The sequence below is a fragment of the Hyla sarda genome, chromosome 2, assembly GCF_029499605.1.
Source record: "Hyla sarda isolate aHylSar1 chromosome 2, aHylSar1.hap1, whole genome shotgun sequence".
NCBI classification, from domain to species: Eukaryota; Metazoa; Chordata; class Amphibia; order Anura; family Hylidae; genus Hyla; species Hyla sarda.
Window position 1 is genome coordinate 489,509,938 of NC_079190.1, and position 25,593 is coordinate 489,535,530.

At 44.9% G+C, this 25,593-nt stretch overlaps 1 protein-coding gene across 8 annotated transcripts in view; it reads left to right on the forward strand.

The window, feature by feature from the left end:
• DOP1B (DOP1 leucine zipper like protein B) overlaps positions 1 to 25,593 on the forward strand; it is a 248,102-nt gene that overhangs the window by 187,260 nt on the left and 35,249 nt on the right. For 7 of the 8 annotated variants that reach the window (XM_056559592.1, XM_056559588.1, XM_056559589.1 and 4 more), the window contains 10 exons: positions 58 to 210; positions 2,526 to 2,626; positions 2,734 to 2,924; positions 5,070 to 6,666; positions 8,015 to 8,126; positions 8,441 to 8,626; positions 16,813 to 16,938; positions 19,527 to 19,661; positions 19,742 to 19,797; positions 23,643 to 23,747. In XM_056559592.1, the coding sequence (XP_056415567.1) occupies positions 58 to 210; positions 2,526 to 2,626; positions 2,734 to 2,924; positions 5,070 to 6,666; positions 8,015 to 8,126; positions 8,441 to 8,626; positions 16,813 to 16,938; positions 19,527 to 19,661; positions 19,742 to 19,797; positions 23,643 to 23,747 (2,762 nt within the window). The remainder of the gene's footprint in view (positions 1 to 57; positions 211 to 2,525; positions 2,627 to 2,733; positions 2,925 to 5,069; positions 6,667 to 8,014; positions 8,127 to 8,440; positions 8,627 to 16,812; positions 16,939 to 19,526; positions 19,662 to 19,741; positions 19,798 to 23,642; positions 23,748 to 25,593) is intronic. The other variant, XM_056559594.1, reaches the window with a different exon arrangement.

Below are 25,593 nucleotides of genomic sequence, written 5' to 3' on the forward strand. Positions count from 1 at the left end.
GTTTGAAGAAGTTACAGAGGTAGCACAATGACTGTAATGCCTGCTCTTCGTCACCAGAGAGTCGCTCACGTGCTGTGGAACCAACTGCACATGGATACCAGAGAACATCACATCACCTGCGTGGAGCTCTTCTACAGACTGCACTGCCTGGCGCCATCTGCCAATATCTGCGAGGAGATCATCTGCCAGACCCTGCTGGATAATGACAAGGTAAGGCAGGCCTGTGCCTCAGTATGACCTCTCCTATATGTGCTGATGTAGCAGAGCCCAATTTATATTCACAATGTGGGAAATTTATCGTTGTTTGCTTTGGTAAGCAAGTTCTAAAGGCTTATTTTTGTGCTTTAGTTTTGCGTATAGGCTTCATATTTATCATACTATCACAGGGGGTTGTTACATTTGGAGCACATAAGCTAAACAAAAAAGTCGCAGCCGAGACTTTCTGTGAGACTTTTTTGCGACTTTTAAAATTTGCTCACACACGGAAGTTTTGTACTCCCGGCTTACGACTTTTTGCAAGGTTTTTTTTGCTTACGTTCGACTTTCACACATCATAAATAACTGACCACTGCGATTTAAAAACTGAAATTTGCTTAGGTAAGGCTGTTTGTAACTTTTTTGCTTACCCACAAAAGTGACACAAAAAAGTGCTCCGGGTCACCTGCGACTTTTTGTGCATCGGAGTAAGCAAAAAAAAAAAGTCTTTTAATGCCTTGATGATTGTCCCCCAATGTGTATTCGAGGTTTTGCATAAACCTGCGGGTAAACTCACTCCTTTGTTTTAGTGGGATGAAGGCCAGTCTGCTCTGTATTGAGTGAGGCTGGGTTCACATCACGATTTAGGCAATACGGGACCACATATGGCTGGGGGGAGCTAAAACCGGGCGCTCCCGTATCCCTGCCGTATGCAGCCCGTATGTAATGTATTTTAATGAGTCGACCGGAGTGAAGCGCTGACTCCGGTTGGCTCATTTTTGCCCGTATGCGGTTTTCTCACTGGACCTAAAACCATGGTCTACCACAGTTTTAGGTCCGGTGGGAAAACTGCATACGGGGCAAAACTGAGCCGACCAGAGTCAGCGTTTCACTCCGGTTGACTCATTGAAATACATTACATACGGGCTGCATATGGCAGGGATACGGTAGTGCCCTATTTTACCTCCCCCAGCCGTATGCGCTCCCTTATTGGTTAAAACGTGATGCGAACCCGTCCTTACACAGCTATCTCCTGGGTCACATCAAGATTTCAAACTACCCATACTCTTTAGGCTATGTTCACATTTGCGTTGAAGCTCCGTCGCGGAATCGGTTTAAAAAGCAGCAGGACCTGAGCAGACAAAAAAAAAATTTCTGCAAGCAGTAATTTTATTGTCCAATCAGATCCCACTAAATAAATGGATGGAAACCAGAAGGACCCATCAAAGACAATGGGATCCATCGGCCCTGAACAGAATCTGTAATGCAAACCTGATTGGAGCCTCCGACGAAGATGGGAATACGGTCTTGGATCAGCGTTTTCCAACAAGTTTGCCTCCAGCTATTGCAAAACTGCAACTCCCAGCATGCCTTTGGCTGTGCGGGCATGCTGGGAGTTGAAGGAGTGATTTTGAAATCTTTGCCTGGAAGAGACCTTGCTGATGCAGTATAACTGCCTTGTATCTTGTTGTTGTGTTCATTCTGGCCATAGTGTATGACCAGTGAAACTGTCTTCCACAACCCCATATGTCTAGCATAGTTTGGCTGTTCCTCACCCTGTTTTAAGCCTCCTACACAGCTGTTTCTGTTTCAAGTAATGACTGTTTCAACCTTTATATGAAAATGAACATCAGTATAACTTCTTTGGCGTAATTGGTTAATCATACACCTGACTATAATCCTATAAAATCCCTGACTTTGTGCAAGTGTACCTTGATGAATTGAGGCATTGGGCAGTCACACCAAATATTGATTTGATTTATAGTCAAGTTATAAGTCAGTGGATCCATTGGTGTCTGAACAGAGTCTGTAACGGATGCCCAAATGGAGCCTCTAATGCAGATGTGAACAAGGCCTTATATCAGTGTTTCCTAACCAGTGTGCCTCCAGCTGTTGCAAGACTACAACTCCCAGCATGCCCGGACAGCCTTTGGCTGTCCGGGCATGCTGGGAGTTGTAGTTTTGCAACATCTGGAGGCACACTGGTTGGGAAACGCTGCTTTAAATAAGTGTTGTCCAAACCCATCTTATATGTGGGGCTCCCCCCAAAAGATTGTGACAGATTTGAACATTAAAAGGGTTGTCCAGGAATAGAAAACCAGAGCTAATTTCTTCCAAAAACAGTGCCAGCCCGGTCCTCACATTATATGTGGTAGCACAACTGGTCTCCTTTCACTTCACTATAATTGAGCTGCAATACCACTCACGACCTAAAGACAGGGGGGGGGCACTGTTTTTGGAATAAATTTGGTTTTCTATTCCTGGACAACCCGGATTTTTGCATCCACAGTCTACAGTATGTTTTTTATCCCCAATCTTCTACATTGCAGGTGATCAGACTGGAAGCATTGTTCCGCTTCTCTGTGATTTGGCATCTGACAAGGGAGATACAAGGAAGCCGTGTGACATCCCATAACAGATCCTTCGACAGGTGATAGAGAGATATTACTAACAGAGTCGTCCCCCTGACTGAATAGCATTACAGTGACTGGCAGCTGCTATTTCTTCTGCATTGCTGACCCCTTTCTTTTTTCGCAGGTCTCTCTTTGTGGTTCTGGACAGTCTCAATTGCACAGATGGCGCCATTGGAGCAGCCGCCCAGGGCTGGTTGGTACGCGCACTCTCCTTAAATGACGTCGCCCGGATCCTAGAACCCGTTTTGTTACTTCTACTGCATCCTAAGACCCAGAGAACATCCATTCATTGCATTAAGCAAAAAAACTCCTCAGGTACAATATATACTTTTCACATTCATTTTCACACTTTTTGTATTTTCACTTTCATTTTCACTTTCATTTTCACTTTCACTTATACACGGCAGATATTATGGTTCTATTGTCCCATTTCTGGTCTACGTTATACATGTATTGAATTCTTCTTTGTTTCCATGGTCTTCTTTGCAGGATTATGAGTTTTGTATACCCTTTTTTTTATTTTTTTTTATTATAAGTTAACAAAATGCATATGAACAAAGTGAATGAACAAAAAAGTTTAAATCAAATCAATATTTTGTGTGACCACCTCATGAGTTATAGTATTTTCTTCATGTGGGTTTCATGCTCGATTTGTGGGTGGGTGATTGCTGTATTTGAGATATAAATATATATTAGTATTTTTGTGTAATTTAATTTTTTTTTTTTATTGAAAGGGAAACTAAACCCATAGCCCATCTTTTATTTATTTGTCTAAACATCATTCATTAGCAAAGAAAAAATGGATATTGTGCAGCTCACAAAATGTATTAGTCGAGGCTAAGTGGAAAAAGTACTTACACCTAAAAAAGTACAAAGAGTAAAACTATAAAAAAGAGAAAGGTACCATAAGCCTCTAGACTAATACCATAAATGGTACATGATGAATGAATTGAATGGAACTGTGCGTCACTTTTGATAATGAAAAATGTTATTTAAAAAATATTAATAATAATAGTAATAGCAACCACCGTACACAGGGCCCTTGTGGGGAGGTAATATATAATAAAATAAACAGAATAATAGAAATAATATTTAAAATACAAATAAAACTGCTATATTCCGCTAATCCGACATTGGTTGCGCCGGCATGGTGCATGAAGTGAGGAAATGACCTCATCCATCCATCCACTCTGTCTCTGTCTAAATCCCTCTCTGAAAGAAGCCCCCACCCTCCTGGGAGGCACAGAACATGTAGTTTCTGCCTTGCACCGATGAGTCACGCTCTCTTTCGTGCTAAGAACTGGGAGGTGTGTGCAGCCTTAGCCAATGAGACATTGCTCTCTCAGCCTTAGCAAATCTCTCTGCTGCTCAGAGCAGGAGGGTGGGGGCTGCTCTGAGAGAGTGAGCTGGATGGCAAAGCAGAGCTGCAATGATTGCTGGGAGATGTAGGCAAGGGGGGCTGAAGGATGGCAAAGAATATGAAGCAGCCAGAGAAGACAACAGGGGCCACAGGAGCCATTCATATCAGGCAAGATGGTTTACAGGGAACATATGGAGGTAGTGTGGTGGCTTTGAAGCTTTTTTTATGATATATAATATAACATATATATATATATAATAATAATAATAAATACGTCCCTGGAGTACCCCTTTGATAACGTTTTTTCATATTTTTGTTTTCAATACTTGTGTGGTGTATTCTAACAATAACTATGGTGTATTCTAACTATAACTATATATGTATATATTATTTTATTTTTTTCTTCTATGTGTATTGTATTCTAACTATGAACCCACTGTATAAAATCCCTGACTTTGTGCAAGTGTACCTGGAAGAATTGAGGTAAAGGGCGGTCAAACCAAATTTCCATTTGATTTAGATGTTTTTTTCTGTTCATTCGCTTAGCATTTTGTAAAATAAACATATTTTCCAAATCTGCCTAAAACCTTTAGGCTATGTTCACACAGGCGAATGTCTGCACGAAAAATTCCCGTGCAGAAAATCACCTGACGCCGGAGAGCCGGGAGAACATGCTGGTGCTATAGACTGCAATGCATTTCCGTGCGGACTTCACAGGAAGAGTAGACATGTCTGTTCTTTCTGCGGACTCCGGAATCGGGATTTCCATGGCAGAAACATCTGCATCGGATCTGCCATGTGTACAGTGCAGCAGAATCCCATTGATATCCATGGGACTCTGCTGCTGCGTAATCTCCGTGCAGAATTCTAATGCGGAATTCCACATGGAAATTCCAGTGTGTGAACATAGCCTTACACAGTACTATAGAAGGAGTTGCAATTTCCAGTTGCTATCCTCTTTCTCTCATTGATGTGCATATGCCATAATAGGATATTTGGACATTGGTTGTCTAGTTGCATGCTTATCGTAGATGGAGGTATTTTTCTTTGGCATGAACAACAATCTGCAATTTTTTATATTTTATCTGTTTTCCATATAGAAGAAATCAGTTACTGGTGCAGACGGAAAAGATCTTCCCTAAAAGACACTGCTGGAGGCCTTGAATATCCTGAGAGTAATTCAGATGAGAGTCTCCCTCAGTTTAACACAGTTGACAGAGAGGCCATCTGGGCCGAGGTGGAGAAGGATCCCGAAAGGATGAAGAACGAGTTGAATGATCATATTTCAGAGTGCGCTGAAGCTCCATTTTGTGATGACGTTGACCATGAGGACAGTGAGCACACAGAATCAGCTGACACCAGCGTTGGGCAAAGTGCCAGTGAAAACACGTCTTCCTTTAACCCCAGCTCTGTAGACTCAAGTGTCGACCATCGCTGGAGTAATTGTGACAACATTGATGGGCAAGGTTCTTCTAGACCTTTTTGCCATCCAAATATGTCCTGCATGGATGTTCCCAGGCCTAGCACCTTGTTAAACTTGGTACGTACGGAGTCTGATGTCACTCAGACCTCAGAATCACTCTCTAGTGATGATGAAGCCGATCTTGAGCTCCAGGCCATTAGGACTTCCAAGCTCCTTAAGCAGCAGAAGGAAAAAGAGGAATTAATAGAAGCTCTCTTCAAGCACATCCTACTATACTTGCAGCCTTATGACTCCAAGAGGGTCTTATATGCATTTTCAGTGTTGGAAGCTGTTCTTAAAACCAATCCCAAAGAGTTTATTGAAGCCGTTGCCAGCACCAGTATGGACACCAGCTCCACCGCACACCTCAACTTAATATACAACCTTCTTGCACGCCACCAAGAAGCCCTGGTTGGACAAAGTTTCTATGGAAAGCTCCAGACCCAGTCTCCATCCATGTGCCCCCATTCTCTTCTGATTGAACTTTTGACATACCTGTGCCTAGGTTTTTTGCGTTCGTATTACCCATGCTACCTAAAAGTGAGCCACAAGGATGTGCTGGGCAATCGGGACGTCCAAGTAAAGAGCGTAGAGGTTCTCATCCGGGTGATGTCACAGCTGGCCACTATAGCCAAGAACTCTGAAGGAAAGAATATCGACTTTATACTCAGCTTACTGGAGAGGTGCAAAGTTCAAGAGTTTGTTCTTCTGTCCTTGTCCGCTTCCATGTATACAAGTCAGAAGAGGTATGAACTGGTGTCTCATGGTGGCAACAAAGACATGGCAGAAGACGGCTTGTTTGAAGAGAGCGTCATCAATTTTGGCCAGGACCAGATCTGGAGTGAGCATCCTCTTCAAATTGAGCTGCTGAAGCTTCTTCAGGTTTTGATTGTTCTGGAGCATCACTTGCGGCAGCTACAAGAAGACCAGGATTCTCCGGTAGACCTCTCCAAGGAATGGCATCGGGGACTAAATTTTCAGCAGTCTATTAATGCCATGCAGTACGTGCAGACACATGCTATAACTTCACAAGGATTATTTGTGTCTGCTGTTGTGAGGGCGTTACACCCGGAGTACGGCTATGGAATGCATCCGCCATGGGTGGCTCTGGTCACCTCATCTCTGCCTTATTTTGGCAAATCTTTAGGACTGACTGTAGCGCCGTTCGTTGCCCAGATATGCAAGAATTTAGATGAGCTTGTAAAGCAATATGAAAATGAATCGGTAAAAATAAGGTATGTTAAAAAAAAAAAGGAGGCATATAGCAAATCATACCCCATTATAAGCTTGTCATTGGATTCCATCTCTATATTGGCTGGAGGGGTTCAGATTGATGAATAGATTTGTGGTTTGTTGGTTGATTGGTTAAAAGTTGGTGACTGGAGAAATGATTATAGATGTGTTAGAGAGAGAATGGATATATAGTTGTTGGGTGAATGAATGGAGGTATAGAGGGGTGGGTTGTATGAGTGGATGGCTGTATACTTGGGTGGGTACATGAGTGGAAGGCTGTATAGTTGGGTAGGTGAGTGGATGGCGGTAGACTTGGGTGGATGAGTGGAAGGCTGTAGAGTTGGTGGGTAAGTGGATAGCTGTAGAGTTGAGTAGGTGGGTGAATGGCTGTAGAGTTGGGTGGATGAGTGGAAGGCTGTAGAGTTGGTGGGTAAGTGGATAGCTGTAGAGTTGAGTAGGTGGGTGAATGGCTGTAGAGTTGGATGGGTGAGTGGATAGCTGTAGAGTTGAGTAGGTGGGTGAATGGCTGTAGAGTTGGGTGGATGAGTGGAAGGCTGTAGAGTTGGTGGGTAAGTGGATGGAAGTATAAATGGGTGGGTGAGAGAATGAAAGTATAGGTTTGGATGGGTAAGCGAGTCGATCAGTCTTAACTTGAGTGGGTGGGTAAATGAATTACTGTATAAATGGGGGTGGGTAAGTGAGTACATAAATCTATATTTGGGTGGGTGAGTGGGTACATGTATAGATTGGTGGTTGAGTGGATGGTCGTATAGATGGATGGCTAAAAGTAATGGATTGATGGGTAAATGGATGTTTAGATAGGTGAGTGAATGTATAGATTGTGTGGGGTGGGTAAGTAAATGTATAGATCTGTAGTTGCGTGGTTGTGTGTGCAAGTGTAGACTGTAAAGTGAGTAGATAGATGGATGAGTAGATGGATGTATAGATGGGGTGGGTGGGTAAGTAAGAGGATAGATATGTATTTGGTTGGTTAAGAGGATGGCTGTTTGGTTGGGTGAGCGACTGTTTGGATGTATAGTTTGGTGTGTGGGATGGATTTATACATTAGGGTGGGTGGTAAGCAGGGAAATTTATTTGTAGTTAGGCAGAGTAGATGACTTTATGGTTGGGTGGGTAAGTGAGTGGATGACTGTATATTTATAAATTAGTAGACTGTTGATTGATGTTGTGTGGTGGGTAATGGTGCCCTGTGACCCGACTGCTATCTGATGGATCTGGTTACAGATGTGCTGAAAGTGATACAGACTGTCTGACTCAACCTGATTAAACTTGTATAGCAAAATCATGTCTAGAGCATAGAGAATAAAAAGCTAACATTTCTACCCACAGCACGGCTTGCAAAAGAGAGAATGTATCACCAGATTACCCTCTCACCCTCCTGGAGGGTCTCACCACTATTGGTCATTTTTGCCTGTTGGATCATCCGGGACAGGCAAAGAAGGTATTCTCTATCATTTAACGTATAGTTTTCTGTCTGTGTCACCAGTTTATTACAGCTCCTTGTTGCCCATATTGCACCGTGTATGTTCCCATTTGTCAATTTTTTTTTTAATGCTGGTTGATTCAAGGCACTTTGACTCATGAATGTCCAGAATAATATAATCACAAGGTCACTGCCTCCCACAAGACAAACACACTCATCTGCCTTAGTTTTCATAATTCCTATGATCTGGTTGGCTATAGGGTATTCTGTCTATAGGGTATTCTGTCTCAGCTACAAATATAAAATCCTATTATTTCCTTTTTTGCCCTCAGTCCTCCTCTTCAGATCCAGCTAATCTTAAGAATGCTCGCCACGCTCTCCTGGAAGAACTGCCACGCATCATCAACAGCCTATCCCTCCTGTGGAGTGTTATCAGCAGACAGGAGAGGGAGAAAAGACCCTCCGACCTCCTGGGAACAATAAAAGGATCCACCTCTGTCTACTTCAAATCCACAAAAGTAAGAAACAAGATCATCCTTCTGGCTAGGGATACACAACAACCTCTAGGGCCTCTGAGTCATACAACCAAAACATATATCTGCAACCTCCTGTTCAGGTTTATTACAGTTCTCATTTGCCTGTAAAAAAAAAAACTAGTAAATTGTAGAAATGTTGCAAAGAGGTTGCTTTATTGATCATTCAGTCGTCATTACAAGTCATACAATAAAATACTATCACTCAAAGCATGACGGTACAATATACAGCTCAGGATTCCTAACCTATACACTATACCACATGCTACACTAACACTCCGCTCCATCACTCGTTATCTAAGAAACAAAGTAAAAAAATAACAATTTATTACAGTCTGTGATCAGGGAGGGGTGTGGGATTTATGGGGGTGGGAGGGGGTGAAGCACAGGGCCAAACTGTTAGGCAAACATATGGGGAGGTAAGAGAAGCAGAAGGGTGTTAATCCTCTTCTTCATCGATGTCCAGACTGTCCAAGATGGAATAGTCTCTAAGCAGGCTATGGATCAGCCTGCGGCAGTTCTGGATGGACATGTCCTCCCTGTTGTAGATTAGGCGGTTCCTGGCCAGCCATATAACGTCCTTAAAACAGTTCATAAGACACCAGGCCTCCTGGATGGCCTCCACGTCATGAACCCCAGGAAAAAGTCCATAAAGCACCGAATAGTACAATAGGTTGTTACCGGGTACGAGTCTCTAAGTTCAAGTTCCAGGGCGTTCAATAGACCCTGCGCAAAGGGGCACTGCCAAAAGACGTGCATAGATGTTTCCTCCACATAGGGGCACCTGGGGCAGTACCTGGTTTTGCACAGGTCATGAGCATGCATAAATGAGCTCAGAGATAGTCCCCCCCCCCCCCCCTGAATGGCCATCCAAGTCCTTATGTCCACTCGTTAGCCTTGCAGAGGCCACATTGTCCCAAACAGTCTCTACAGTTGCCTTATGGAGCCCTGGAACGAGCTCCGGCAAGTCCTTAGCTCTGATGAGCTTGTAAGCAGTCTTAGGTTTCCCCAAATTGGGCTTGAATCCCTCCAGTTGATGTTCCCCTATGAATCGGATGACATCCCGATAGACCCAGGGAGTGCTCCAGTTGTAAGGAATGGAGCTGTCCCACTTGTCCCAGCCGATCCTCTTCCAGTGGGGCAGGAGAAACAGGCGAGACATGGACCTGCCCATGGAGCCTTTCTTTTCGACCAAAGTCCTCTGCACGCTGACACATGCAAAAGAAGCCCGCAGCAGAGTGAGGATATCGAGGACGCCCTTCCCACCCTTGCCGGGTTACTTGTACATCACAATCCGCTTAACTCTGTCCATTTTTCCCCAATTGAAGTGAAACATGGTGCAAATAGGTTGCAGTCGAGAGTTACTTGCATTAAGCCCAATGCTGGGAAAGTTGCATGTAACCTGCATCCTACATCGACCACATAGACTATCCCGATCTACTCAGTGCGACCAAGGTCTGTGTGTAGCCCTAGCCTCAAGTGATTGAAACGTTTGTAATTCAATGAATAATGTGATCTTGGTGTACATGTCTTTACTCTGAACACAGGGAGCACACGGACAGATTACTGACTCCAGGAGCCATTTTGATTCCTCTTTTTGGGTAATCTGACAAGGAAAACCTCAGTAGCCATCAATAAAGAACAGATCAGATTTGTCCAGCCCTGATTTTTCCTGCACTTTTTCCTCTTGTCCTGTCTTTCTTTTGTATACTTCTTCTCTGTTTTATGACAGACAGAGATTAAAGGGGTACTCCGTCCCTAGACATCTTATCCCCTATCCATAGGATAGGGGATAATATGTCTGATCGCAGGGGTCCCGCCGCTGGGGACCCACGCGATCTCGGCTGCGGCACCCCCAGACATCCAGTGCACGGTGCGAAATTTGCTCAGTGCCGGATGACTGGAGATGCGGGGTGGAGGCTCGTGACATCACAGCCACTCTCCCTCAATGCAGGTCTATGGGAGGGGGCGTGATGGCTGCCACACACCCTCCCATAGACTTGCATTGAGGGGGCGTGGCCGTGACGTTACAAGCGGGGTGCAGCCGTGACGTCGCAAGCCTCCGGCGCTGCACCCGACACTCTAAACAAACACCGGGTGCAGCAGGGAGATCGTGGGGGTCCCCAGCTGCGGTACCCTCACGATCAGACAACTTATAAGATGTCAAGGGTTGAGCACCCCTTTAAGGCTATGCTCACACTGTGGAATTTCTTTTATTCCACTCAGATTACTTTTTGCCAAGCAGGCAGCGGAATTTTTGCAGCTTCAGGGCAGAATGTGTGCAAAATTTATGCAGAATTTCTTGGTCTCAACACACAGATTGCGGACGGAATTAAGAATCCCATTGACTTTAATAGGACTCTGTTTAGGAATACTGCAAAAATTATTGGCAGATTCAATGTTTTTGCTGAATCCAGAATGCAGAATTTCCGCAACAGAAAATTCTATTCACCACATTGTTAACTTCATGTAGCTGAATTTACGAGCTGAATTTTTCCTCTGGATTCTGCATGGAAATTCGACCATGTGAAAACCTTACCAAAAACTGACATTCGTTTACCTGTATGTTTCATCCGAAAAGAGTTCTTGATTTTACAAATAGAAAAGAGAATGTGTTTTTTGGCCATAATAACATGATGCCCCACTGCTGTGATTCGACAAGATGGGACTAAAGGGGTAATGTTGCTCCTAAAGACGCTTCACTGAGAATTCTGAGCAGAAAAGAAATGCAAAGCAGCTCTGACACCAATTTGTTTTTAAATGGCTTTCACTAAAAGTCAGTGTTTCACTCCAACTAGGAGTCTTGGATACTGATTGGGAATGTATGCCAAGCCAGAGATCTCTCCAGAAGAAAAGGATACCCATCTGCATATAGCTGTTCCGGGGTGTGTTTACTGTCTAGCGAGAGTCCAGTCAGTCATGTGACATTATTAAAGGGAACCAATCAGAAGATTTTAGCATATATAACGCTCGACAATGCGTTATATATGCTAAAATTGTTATCCTCACCATCCCTGAGATATTAAGTTATAAAGTCTCCCCCGGCCACCTGGCAAGTACCGTATTTTTCGCCATATAGGACGCACTTTTTCTTCCCCAAAACTGGGGGGAAAAAGTCGGTGCGTCTTATACGGCGAATACACCCCTATCGCGGCGGTCCCTGCGGCCATCAACGGCCGGGACCCGCGGCTAATACAGGACATCACATATCGCTGTGATGCCCTGTATTAACCCTTCAGACGCGGCGATCAAAGCTGACCGCCGCGTCTGAAGGGAAAGTGACACTAACCCGGCTGTTCAGTCGGGCTGTTCGGGACCGCCGCGATTTCACCGCGGCAGTCCCGAACAGCCCGACTGAATAGCCGGGTTAGTGCTTACAGGACACCGGGAGGGACCTTACCTGCCTCCTCAGTGTCTTCTCCGTTCAGGGATCCCCTGTATGGCCGGCGCTCTCCTTCCTCGTCGTCGCGTACGTGCGGCGGCGTGCGTAACAACGTGATGGCGGCGACGGAGAGCGAGGATACCCGGCTGGCAGCAGAGACGTTCCGGAGCGATAGGGACACGGCGACAGCGATGGAGCGACATCCAGGGCAGCGGTGACGGGTCCGGAGCGGCGGGGACACGTGAGTATTACCTCCTATCCAGTGGTCTTCAACCTGCGGACCTCCAGATGTTGCAAAACTACAACTCCCAGCATGCCCGGACAGCCAACGGCTGTCCGGGCATGCTGGGAGTTGTAGTTTTGCAACATCTGGAGGTCCGCAGGTTGAAGACCACTATTGGGTTCAAAATCTTTATTTTTTTAGATTTTGCACCTATAAATTGGGTGCGTCTTATACGCCGGTGCGTCCTATAGGACGAAAAATACGTTACTTACACTTACCAGCTCCCATTGCTTCTTGTCACTCCGGCTTTGGCTCCGCCCCGATGGCATGAATGACAGCTCGCGTCATCACTCTGCTCCCTTAGCAGACAGAGCAGAGCGGTGACGTGAGCCATCAATCAAGGCGAGGGGGCGGGACCACGGCTGGAGTGACAAGCAGCAACGGGAGCTGGTAAGTGTAATTCCCCGCCCAGGTCAGGTGGCCGGGGGAGACTTTATAACTTAATATCTTTACCATCCCTGGGGGCACAAATTTCACCCGGGATGGTGAGGATAATGATTTTAGCATATGTAAAGCATTGTCAAGCGTTACATATGCTAAAATATGGTGATTGGTTCCCTTTAAACTTAGAAGAATTTCAATGTTTAGAATATTGTATTTTATTATTATTATTATTGTTTTAAATTTTACTGTTTCAAAGTGGTTTTGTGGAAAACTAAGACAAGGCAGACAAGGCCCCTGTCACGATGCCGGCTGGCAGGAGGTGGATCCTCTGTGCCAGAGAGGGATTGGCGTGGACCGTGCTAGTGGACCGGTTCTAAGTCACTACAGGTTTTCACCAGAGCCCGCCGCAAAGCGGGATGGTCTTGCTGCGGCGGTAGTGACCAGGTCGTATCCACTAGCAACGGCTCTACCTCTCTGGCTGCTGAAGATAGGCGAGGTACTAGGGAGTAGACAGAAGCAAGGTCGGACGTAGCAGAAGGTCGGGGGCAGGCGGCAAGGTTCGTAGTCAGGGTGGATAGCAGAAGTTCTGGTACACAGGCTTTAGACACACAAACGCTTTCACTAGGCACAAGGGCAACAAGATCCGGCAAGGGAGTGCATGGGAGGAGGTTAGATATAGTCAGGGACCAGGTGGAAGCCAATTAAGCTGATTGGGCCAGGCACCAATCATTGGTGCACTGGCCCTTTAAGTCTCAGGGAGCTGGCGCGCGCGCCCTAGAGAGCGGAGCCGCGCGCGCCAGCACATGACAGCAGGGGACGGGAACGGGTAAGTGACCTGGGATGCGATTCGCGAGCGGGCGCGTCCCGCTGTGCGAATCGCATCCCCAACGGCCATGACAGTGCAGCGCTCCCGGTCAGCGGGACTGACCGGGGAGCTGCAGGGAGAAAGACGCCGTGAGCGCTCCGGGGAGGAGCGGGGACCCGGAGCGCTAGGCGTAACAGTACCCCCCCCCTTAGGTCTCCCCTTTTTTTTGTCCGGTGACTGCCTCCCCTGGGATGAGGACACCGGGAAGGAATGGATGGTTTCCTCAATGACAGGCAGTACAGCAGGAGTAGGAATGGGGAGGGAGGGCAGAGGGTGAAGCTTGGCACGGGGCAGGGAGACACAAGGACGGGAGCCATGAGGGGACACAGAGGCTTGCCTGAAGGGACTGGGAGGGGGGGAGAGGCATTTTCTGTGGCAGGCAGAGTCCCTAACGACCTTAGGGGGACCGGATACAGGAGGAACCACAGGGTCACGGCAGGGAGTACTGGGAACTGGTTTAAAGCAGTCCTTGGAACAAGAGGGACCCCAACTCTTGATCTCCCCAGTGGACCAGTCCAGGGTTGGGGAATGGTGTAGAAGCCAGGGTAGTCCAAGGAGAATTTCGGAAGTGCAATTGGGAAGGACCAAAAATTCAATTTTCTCGTGATGAGGTCCGATGCACATTAGGAGGGGCTCCGTGCGGTAACGCACGGTGCAATCCAACCTGGCTCCGTTGACCGCGGAAATGTGGAGTGGCTTGACAAGATGGGTCACCGGAATGCGGAATTTATTCACCAAGGACTCCCGAATAAAATTCCCAGAAGCACCAGAGTCCAGGCAGGCCACGGCTGAGAGGGAAGAGCTGGCTGAAGTAGAAATCCGTACAGGCACCGTGAGACGTGGAGAAGCCGACTTAGCATCAAGAGACGCCACACCCACGAGAGCTGGGTGCGAGCGTGCGTTTCCCAGACGTGGAGGACGGATAGGGCAATCCACCAAAAAATGTTCGGTACTGGCACAGTACAGACAAAGATTCTCTTCCTTACGGCGATTCCTCTCTTCCAGGGTCAGGCGAGACCGATCCACTTGCATGGCTTCCTCGGCGGGAGGCCTAGGCGCAGATTGCAGTGGAGACTGTGGGAGAGGTGTCCAGAGATCTAAGTCTTTTTCCTGGCGGAGCTCTTGATGTCTCTCAGAAAAACGCATGTCAATGCGAGTGGCTAGATGAATGAGTTCATGCAGGTTAGCAGGAGTTTCTCGTGCGGCCAGAACATCTTTAATGTTGCTGGATAGGCCTTTTTTAAAGGTCGCGCAGAGGGCCTCATTATTCCAGGATAGTTCAGAAGCAAGAGTACGGAATTGTATGGCGTACTCGCCAACGGAAGAATTACCCTGGACCAGGTTCAGCAGGGCAGTCTCAGCAGAAGAGGCTCGGGCAGGTTCCTCAAAGACACTTCGAATTTCTGAGAAGAAGGAGTGTACAGAGGCAGTGACGGGGTCATTGCGGTCCCAGAGCGGTGTGGCCCATGACAGGGCTTTTCCAGACAGAAGGCTGACTACGAAAGCCACCTTAGACCTTTCAGTAGGAAACTGGTCCGACATCATCTCCAAGTGCAGGGAACATTGCGAAAGAAAGCCACGGCAAAACTTAGAGTCCCCATTAAATTTGTCCGGCAAGGACAGGCGGAGGCTAGGAGTGGCCACTCGCTGCGGAAGGGGTGCAGGAGCTGGCGGAGGAGATGATTGCTGCTGAAGTTGCGACTGAAGTTGCTGCACAATGGTGAATACTTCCGACAGCTGGTGGGTTAGATGGGCGATCTGTCGGGATTGCTGGGCGACCACCGTGGTGATATCAGAGATATAAGGCAGAGGGACGTCAGCGGGATCCATGGCCGGATCTACTGTCACGATGCCGGCTGGCAGGAGGTGGATCCTCTGTGCCAGAGAGGGATTGGCGTGGACCGTGCTAGTGGACCGGTTCTAAGTCACTACAGGTTTTCACCAGAGCCCGCCGCAAAGCGGGATGGTCTTGCTGCGGCGGTAGTGACCAGGTCGTATCCACTAGCAACGGCTCTACCTCTCTGGCTGCTGAAGATAGGCGAGGTACTAGGGAGTAGACAGAAGCAAGGTCGGACGTAGCAGAAGGTCGGGGGCAGGCGGCAAGGTTCGTAGTCAGGGTGGATAGCAGAAGTTCTGGTACACAGGCTTTAGACACACAAACGCTTTCACTAGGCACAAGGGCAACAAGATCCGGCAAGGGAGTGCATGGGAGGAGGTTAGATATAGTCAGGGACCAGGTGGAAGCCAATTAAGCTGATTGGGCCAGGCACCAATCATTGGTGCACTGGCCCTTTAAGTCTCAGGGAGCTGGCGCGCGCGCGCCCCAGAGAGCGGAGCCGCGCGCGCCAGCACATGACAGCAGAGGACGGGAACGGGTAAGTGACCTGGGATGCGATTCGCGAGCGGGCGCGTCCCGCTGTGCGAATCGCATCCCCAACGGCCATGACAGTGCAGCGCTCCCGGTCAGCGGGACTGACCGGGGAGCTGCAGGGAGAAAGACGCCGTGAGCGCTCCGGGGAGGAGCGGGGACCCGGAGCGCTAGGCGTAACAGCCCCTTTCCACACTTATGTCAGGTGGGCCTGGGGATTGGATGTGTCAATCTTTACTCATCTGGTGCCACTTATCTCTGACCCGTATCTTTTTGATATTCGGCTGGGCTAACACTCCAGTTGTGACTTCCGAGGCACATATGCTTTGGCATCCCATTAAAAAGGGATGGTGAATTATCCGAGGACAGACAAGCACGGGCCTAATAGACTTAAAGGGGTACTCCACCCATAGACATCTTATCCCCTATCCAAATGATAGGGGATAAGATGTCTGATGGCGGGGGGCTCGCTGCTGGGACTCATTCCCCCCCCCCCAGGATTTCCGTGGCAGCACTCGGTGTCATGCCCCCTCCCATAGTCATGTCTCCAGTCCAGGAAAGTCAGAGGTTTCAGAGACTGGAGCAGCAGCCCTGTACAGAATGCCGGGTGCTACACAGAGATCGCGGGGTATCACTTTTCAAGCATTTACATTTAGTGCTTTCCGACAAGTGTGCCCCCAGATGTTGCAGAACTACAACTCCCAGCCAAAGGCTGTCCAGGCATGCTGGGGGTTATAGTTCTGCAACAGCTGGAGGCTCCCTGGTTTGGACCCTATAATATACAGCACTCTACACTTTGCAAAAGAGAGGCGAAAGGACAGAAATATCTAGAGCTTCCGTAAAGGTCTCTCTTACATTTACAGTAGGTGCATTATTTCCTCCATTGCAGACGCTGAAACAGAAAATCTTAGAATTTCTCAACCCACTGACGGCACATCTGGGGGTGCAGCTCATTGCAGCAGTTGCCGCTGTATGGAAGAGGAAAAGATTCAACAAGGCTCAGAGTAAAGCCAAGGTGAGATATGGCATTGTGCAGCATGATGGGAGTACGGGAGTTTGTTGTTCTTGCAGTTTTTTTTATTTTATTTTTTTGTAAAATATAGTATGCAGGAAAAATACCTGGCGAAAACAATACAGTATATCCACTCTAGAATTCACATTTTACATATACTGTATAAACTAATTTTTTTTTAAATACAGAATATCCACTTTTGCAATAAAAAAAGAAAAAAAAAATATATATATATATATTTTTTTTGTATTGTCCCAATGCATCTAAAATAAAAAAGAAAGCAACTTTGCAATAGGTCTTCATTAAAAGCTGCCTATTGTTTTGTTTGTACAGCTCCCATACTGACCTGTGTGTCTCCATGATATCAGACTCCAAGTCAAATCCTGCAATTACGTTTCCTAAAATTGATTGTGTATTATATTCTAGTATACCTTTGGTAGATTAGCAAGATGTAGAAGACAGATAAAAGGGAGTATGTCTAAAGGATCAGTCTACAGAGTACGTTTGTTATCTGTTATCATGGGGACATACCAGTCTCTGTATGAGCTGTAGACGCTAAGCAGTAGGCAACTTTTAACCCCTTAAGGACTTAGGACGTATGAGTACGTCCTAAGTCCAGTCCCTTTCTATAACGCGGGGTCCCGGCGCCTATTCATAGCCGGGACCCGCGGCTAATAGTGTGTGGCCGCGATCGTTCGGCCACGCGCTATTAACCCTTCTGATGCGGCGCTCAAAGCTGAGCGCCGCATCGAAAGTGAAAGCTTCGCGGCTGCTCAGTCGGGCTGATCGGGGTCATAGCGATAAAATCGCGATGCTCCGATCAGCTACCCGAAGAGAAGAAGGTCCCTACCTTCCTCCGTCGGCGTCCCGGCTCTGATTGATTGCTCCATGCCTGAGTTACAGGCTGGAGCAATCAACCGCCGATTACACAGCTTGTTGCCATGCAACGGCAAGGCAACAATCTGTGTATGCAATCAGCCATTGCAAGCTCATAGGTCCCTATAGGAGCTATGAGCTCGCAAAAAAAAAAAAAAAAAAAGTGTTAAAAAAAAAGTTAACCCTTTCAGGTATTCCCTTCTGAATTTAAAGTTTAAATCACCCGGCATTTCCTAGTAACAAAATAAAACAGTGTAAATAAAAATAAACATATGTGGTATCAACGCGTGCGGAAATGTCCAAATTGTCGCAAAAAAAGTGAATAAAAAGTGATCAAAAAGACTGATCAGAACAAAAATGGTACCGCTAAAAACTTCAGATCACAGCGCAAAAAATGAGCCCTCATAGCGCCCTGAACACAGAACAATAAAAAAGTTATAGGGCTCAGAAAATGACAATTTTAAACGTATACATTTTCCTGCATGTATTTAGGATTTTTTTCTGAAGTGATACAAAATCAAACCTATACAAGTAGGGTATCATTTTAACCATATGGAGCTACAGAATAAAGATAAGGTGCCATTTTTACCGAAAAATTGTACTGCGTAGAAACGGAAGCCCACAAAATTTACAAAATGGCATTTTTTCTTCAAGTTTGTCGCACAATGAATTTTTTTTCTGTTTTGCCGTGGATTTTTCAGTAAAATGACTAATGTCACTGTAAAGTAGAATTGGTGTCGCAACAAATAAGCCATAATACAGATTTTTAGGTGCAAAATTGAAAGGGTTATGATTTTTTAAAGGCAAGGAATAAAAAAACGAAAATGCAAGAACGTGAAATCGCTTAGTCCTTAAGGGGTTAAACTAGGACTGACTGCACAATTGCTTTATTTAGAGCCTTTCACCCCTTCCAATTCCATTTTGAACTTTTTACATAATAGGAACTCTGCATTTCCTGCAAATAGACATAAACATGTATTGTACAGCCGACACCCTGCTCTAACATTCAGGACCTGGGGTAGCTCTGATGAAGCTATTTAAAGGGATACTCCGCCCCTAGACATCTTATCCCCTATCCAAAGGATAAGATGTCTGATCGCGCGGGGGTCCCGCCACTGGGGACCCCTGCAATCTCCCTGCTGCACCCGGTGTTCCTTTAGAGCATCGGGTGCAGCGTCGGAGGCTCGTGACGTCACGGCTACGCCCCCTCAATGCAAGTCTATGGGAGGGGGCGTGACGTCCGTCACGCCCCCTCCCATAGACTTGCATTGAGGGGGCGTGGCTGTGACACCACGAGTGGGGCGTGCCCGTGACATCACAAGCCTCTGCCTCGCTTCGCCAGTCATTCGGCAAGGAGCGAAGTTCGCTCCATGCACCGTATGTCTAGGGTGCCACAGAACGGGTGGAGTTCCCCTTTAACCTCTTAAATGCCATGACCAATGCTGACTGTAGCATCTAAGTGGTTTTTCCTGGCTCTCAGAGGAGTGCTAGCACACTGGAGTACTAGTCCATCCTCACTTACTGGACTTTGCCCATGCCTGTGCTTCAGCTTGGACAAAGCCATAATGTTATAAGCCATGATTACTATAAAATGGAGATAAAATAAGACATAAAACATTAGAAAGGTTAATGTTTTGCCAAGATGTACATACATGTAAAACGCTTTTTGAATCTGACAGTGCCCATTTAGTTTTTCCATCTGATTCCTCCTGCAGATTATACCGGTGCCCAGCGAGTCTCAGCTGACTCTGGTTGACCTGGTGTGCGCTCTGAAGACCCTGAAGACCAACACCATTTTGCAGCTTGTGAGGGACGTGGTGAAGAAGCCTCCGCAGATAAAAGGAGATGAGGTATTGGTTGGACTTGGCCCATCTTCGTGTTTGTATAACAATATTCCATCTAAATTGCGGCTCTTCTCTGATTTCTCTAGAAGACATCACTAGTCGATATACCGATGCTTCAATTCAGCTTTGCGTTTATACAAAGGTAGGTATGCCAGCAGCTCCTGTAGATAAATACTTTTTTTGATTTATATATATATATATATATATATATATATATATATAAAATATTATTATTATTTTTTTTAAATAAAGGCTATGTATATCAGTGGATCTGCTATGAAAACGAAGTATACATACAACAAAGAATTAAAGGGGTATTCCAGGAAAAAACTTTTTTATATATATCAACTGGCTCCAGAAAGTTAAACAGATTTGTAAATTACTTCTATTAAAAAATCTTAATCCTTTCAGCACTTATGAGCTTCTGAAGTTAAGGTTGTTCTTTTCTGTCTAAGTGGTCTCTGATGACACCTGTCTCGGGAAACGCCCAGTTTAGAAGAGGTTTGCTATGGGGATTTGCTTCTAAACTGGGCGTTTCCCGAGACAGGTGTCATAGAAGTAATTTACAAATCTGTTTAACTTTCTGGAGCCAGTTGAGATATATATAAAAAAGTTTTTTCCTGGAATACCCCTTTAAAGTGTACCTGTCGTCAACAAAAACTTTTTATATAATGTAGATAATACTATTATATTTGTATATTTGTAATATACATTAGTTAAAAATTGTGTATATTTTTGGGTGAAAAAAATGTTGTCCCTGCAGCTATTGCCTGTGTGTCTCTATGAGGAGTCCAAACACAGGAAGTGAGGGCAGGACAAGCAGGGCTCTGTGCAAGCTCACTTCCTGTATTTGGACTCCTCATAGAGACACACAGGCAATAGCTGCAGGGACAAAAATATACATATTTTTTTTTATCAATCTATATAACAAGTATACATATAATGGTTTGGTATTATCTACATTATATAAAAAATTTTGTTTACGACAGGTACGCTTTAAAGAAAACTGAGTCACCTGTATAAGAATTATATATCCACAGATATGGAAAGACGTATTAGTAAGAAATCCATGAAAGTGAAATAACATTACATATATAAATATCAGGGAACATTGCAAAAATCTTCATAAAAAATGTTTCTACCGTACAGCTGCCATGCAGATCTGTGCTTGTCCATAGTGACGCACAACAAACCTACCCTGTGTAGTCTGATCCTACAGTCATAGGGGGAATTTTCTAAGCCTTTTACATCTCTTTCTTTCCTACTTTCTTTCTTTATGTCTTTGAAAAATAATGTACAAATTCATCATTCTTAAAGTGAAAAAATGATAAAAAATGTTGTGCATCCAATGGGATAACCCTTGCCCGGGCACTGAGGGTGTAACCGTAACTGAAGGAAACGGTAAAACATACTGAAGGAGATTTATCATTCTTTTCAAACGTACGGCTTTTATATGACAATTTTTTGTTAACTTACTTTTGCTTACATGCGACCTATTTATCAAATAGTGGCACGACCTTGATAAATAAATCACATGTAAGCAAAACCCGGGAAACCCGCTTAAAAAAAGCATTTTTTTAAAGCAGTTTTCCCCTATGTTAATAGCCGAAGTTCTTGATTTACCCTTTATTACCAGTAGCGTTGCTAGAGAGTGACGGGGAGGGGGGGGGTGATGTACCACATCAGGTGACACCCTGACTGGCACTAAATAGCTGCACTCCAACTATCCCGCAACAACCCATCCACCCTCCTCAGAAATTAAAAAATATTAAAAACATACTATGCCGCACCATGAATATCCGTACTCTGGAGGCTTTTTTGTTTAATTTTGAGCCCGCATTTTGTGATGTTTGTGGGCGGAGTCTTGCGTCGCTGCGCTGAGGCCGGAGTTTACGCCAGGAAGAAAGACAGTGCAGCACCAACAGGCACATAAACAATAGTGAAGCCACAGAAAAAAAAAAAAGGCTCTGTACATTACCCACCCCAAAAATGTGCATGAAGCTGTATTACTATGGATGTTTCTTTTTTTTTTTTTAAAGGAAAAATTTTAGTGCCACATATGGGTTATTTACGTTCTCTGTTAAAAATTCTTACACAATTATTTTGTGCCTTATTCTATTTTAACACAACATTAATTTTAAAATGTAGTGGGTACGCCAGCATGTTGTGTCCTAAAATTAACAAGGTGCGCAGTGTGTATGTTCAACCTTAAAATTAATAGAGTTATTAGTTATATAATACATTTTTTCTATAATTAACATTAATGTAGTAGCTTTGTTTCATGATGCAGAACAATAACAGTTGTTAAAGTGGGTGTTAATGTCCTTTTTTGCAGACGTATGCACTTTTTGTAAGCCAGGTTGGACCTGGAATACATATGAGACTTAAATGGAGATGTCACTTTTTTTTCTTCATAAATAGCGACTATCGCATTTGATAAATACCTGACCACTGCAAAGTAAAAAAAAAAAAAATTACTACGGGAGAAGATTTTAGAAATGTGCTTGGGAATAAGCAAAAATCGAAAAGTCGCAGCATGTATAGAAAAGTCGCACGTGCGCAAGTACATGCAACTTTTTTACCGCAAAAAAAATCTACTACAGAGCTTGATATATCTCCTTCAATTTGAGGTAGGGAATAGGTAGTACGAAGAATGCACTACAGGCAGATTTTGTCCATTTTTAGCCAGAAAAAAAAAGTATAATGCATGGGATAGTTTTTTTTCAAACATGGGCACCTATGGACAACATATTCCAATGTATGTCTACCCCAGTATATCGCTAAATGTTTCAAAACTACAACTCTTAGCATACCCGGACAGCCTGTGGCTGTCCGGGCATGCTGGAAGTTGTAGTTGTGCAACAGCTGAAGATACACTGGGGTAGACATACATTGGAATATATAGACCTATAGACGCCACAGGGGCGTGAAGTGTAGTACCCCAAATAGTAAAATAAATAGTAAGAAATGTATGAAAATATATACCGTATTTTTCGCCGTATAAGACGCACTTTTTCTTCCCCAAAACTGGGGGGAAAAAGTCGGTGCGTCTTATACGGCGAATACACCCCTATCGCGGCGGTCCCTGCGGCCATCAACGGCCGGGGCCCGCGGCTAATACAGGACATCACCGATCGCGGTGATGCCCTGTATTAACCCGTCAGACGCGGCGATCAAAGCTGACCGCCGCGTCTGAAGGGAAAGTGACACTAACCAGGCTGTTCAGTCGGGCTGTTCGGGACCGCCGCGATTTCACCGCGGCGGTCCCAAACAGCCCGACTGAATAGCCGGGTTAGTGCTTACAGGACACCGGGAGGGACCTTACCTGCCTCCTCGGTGTCTTCTCCGTTCAGGGATCCCCTGTATGGCCGGCGCTCTCCTTCCTCGTCATCACGTACGTGCGTCGGCGTGCGTCACAACGTGATGGCGGCGACGGAGAGCGGGGATACCCGGCCGGCAGCAGAGACGTTCCGGAGCGACGGGGACAGCGATGGAGCGACATCCAGGGCAGCGGTGACGGGTCTGTAGCGGCAGGGACACGTCAGTATTACCTCCTACTCAGTGGTCTTCAATCTGCGGACCTCCAGATGTTGCAAAACTACAACTCCCAGCATGCCCGGACAGCGAACAGCTGTCCGGGCATGCTGGGAGTTGTAGTTTTGCAACATCTGGAGGTCCGCAGGTTGAAGACCACTATTGGGTTAAAAATCTTTATTTTTTTTAGATTTTGCACCTATAAATTGGGTGCGTCTTATACGCCGGTGCGTCCTATAGGGCGAAAAATACGGTAATTTTATTAAAATACAAAGACAAATCAATCATAAAGTGTGCATAATAGACGGATTAAAAATAAATACATACATCTACTGAAATATATAAAATTCCTCTCTAGAAAAATCACTAGTACATATAAAAACAAAAGTTATCAATGTGTAGCATCAGTACATATTGTAGGCCTTACAGTATCCTTTCTTATCCCATTCGCAGGCTCTCACCATCTGATATGCAGGAAAACTTCCAGTCACTGCTTATCCTGTTGAAAGAATCGGTCCCATTGAATCTGGCTCCTCCAGGATTCTTCCTGCTCTTGAGGTAACTTTCTATATCTTCTCGAAAGTGAAATATCATCTATAGTTTTATAAATGAGTTGTCATAAGGACTAGTGTTTAATAGGACAATGCACAAAGGTAGAGTAAATACCTCTCTGTCCTACATTTTGTATAATAATATACACTATATATATATATTTATATATATACACACACACACACATTATATATACACAAAACCAAGTAGAAGCGGCAGACCAGAATTCCAGTGAAAGCGTGGGTTTATTCACACATCTGTGCCGAAAAGCTACGTTTCGGCTCGACAATAGAGCCTTTCTCAAGCATAACAAGCATTGTACAAGCGTGTATATATATATATAAGCCCTCCAATTGAATACACAAATGAGGGGGGTGTGCCCAAACCAAAATCAAAACAAAAAGATACTCAAACAGACCATAATCGGTCACATATATAAGTGTTATAAATATGGCCATATAAAGTCATATATAGTGCATTCATATTATTCATACAATACAGTGATAAAGTAGTGTACCGTGCATATAAATTTCAATAATTCATCTGAGGTCCGGTTCCAGAGGCGGCGTTCACCGGTTGACAGCAGCGTAGATATCCAATCGGCGTCAACTTCCCCTCAAACACAGGGTGTTTGTACACCTGTGTTTGTACAGGGGTTTGTGTACAAACACCCTGTGTTTGAGCGGAAGTTGATGCCGATTGGATATCTACGCTGCTGTCAACCGGTGAACGCCGCCTCTGGAACCGGACCTCAGATGAATTATTGAAATTTATATGCACGGTACACTACTTTATCACTGTATTGTATGAATAATATGAATGCACTATATATGACTTTATATGGCCATATTTATAACACTTATATATGTGACCGATTATGGTCTGTTTGAGTATCTTTTTGTTTTGATTTTGGTTTGGGCACACCCCCCTCATTTGTGTATTCAATTGGAGGGCTTATATATATATATACACGCTTGTACAATGCTTGTTATGCTTGAGAAAGGCTCTATTGTCGAGCCGAAACGTAGCTTTTCTGCACAGATGTGTGAATAAACCCACGCTTTCACTGGAATTCTGGTGTGCCGCTTCTACTTGGTTTTGTACATTATTTTGGAATTGGTCGGTTCCTGAAGCTTGGCACCCGGGTGGATCTAGAATCCTTGTGCACGGTGCTCCCCTTGATCTACTATTGCTATATATATATATATTAAAAATAATATGAAAATTAGGGAACCTTTAAAACAAATCAATTTATATCGTCCTTTAAAAATTGTAGAAAATTAATTAGATAAAGATATATTAACAATGACCGCCACCAGTGCTACGGAGTATACAACTCCACTGTCTTTATAGTCAATGCATTCCATCAATGTCCATGGACAGTCCACACACTATGTTCCGTACTTGCTAGATGGTGTAGTTAAGATAGAATATTCACACACTGTTCACATTGGTCCTTTAACTCACAGATAGCGTCCTCGAGGTACGGTGTTTAACATGTTAAGGGTTTACATCCAGATGGATACTCATATTTTGAGCAATGTCCCGGATTATTGGATGTTATATCCTGATCTGTCCGTGTTAGATTGTACAATTGTTTCCAGTATAGATGGAAAACAGATCGTGATTATATTGCTCATAGTATTATGTTCACATGAGTTATATCTTTCCCAGTCCTTGCTGGCAGTAATAGACGAATAATTCAACACCTGGGTGTCATTTCTTCCAATGTTGGCACTTTTAATTATAAGTCTCAGTTCAGACCATGGTGCGTTATTATGTGTAATTTTTCATTCAAATATTTCCCAATATCATGAAGGGACCCCAGAAGGACTTAAAGTCCAAGTATTGG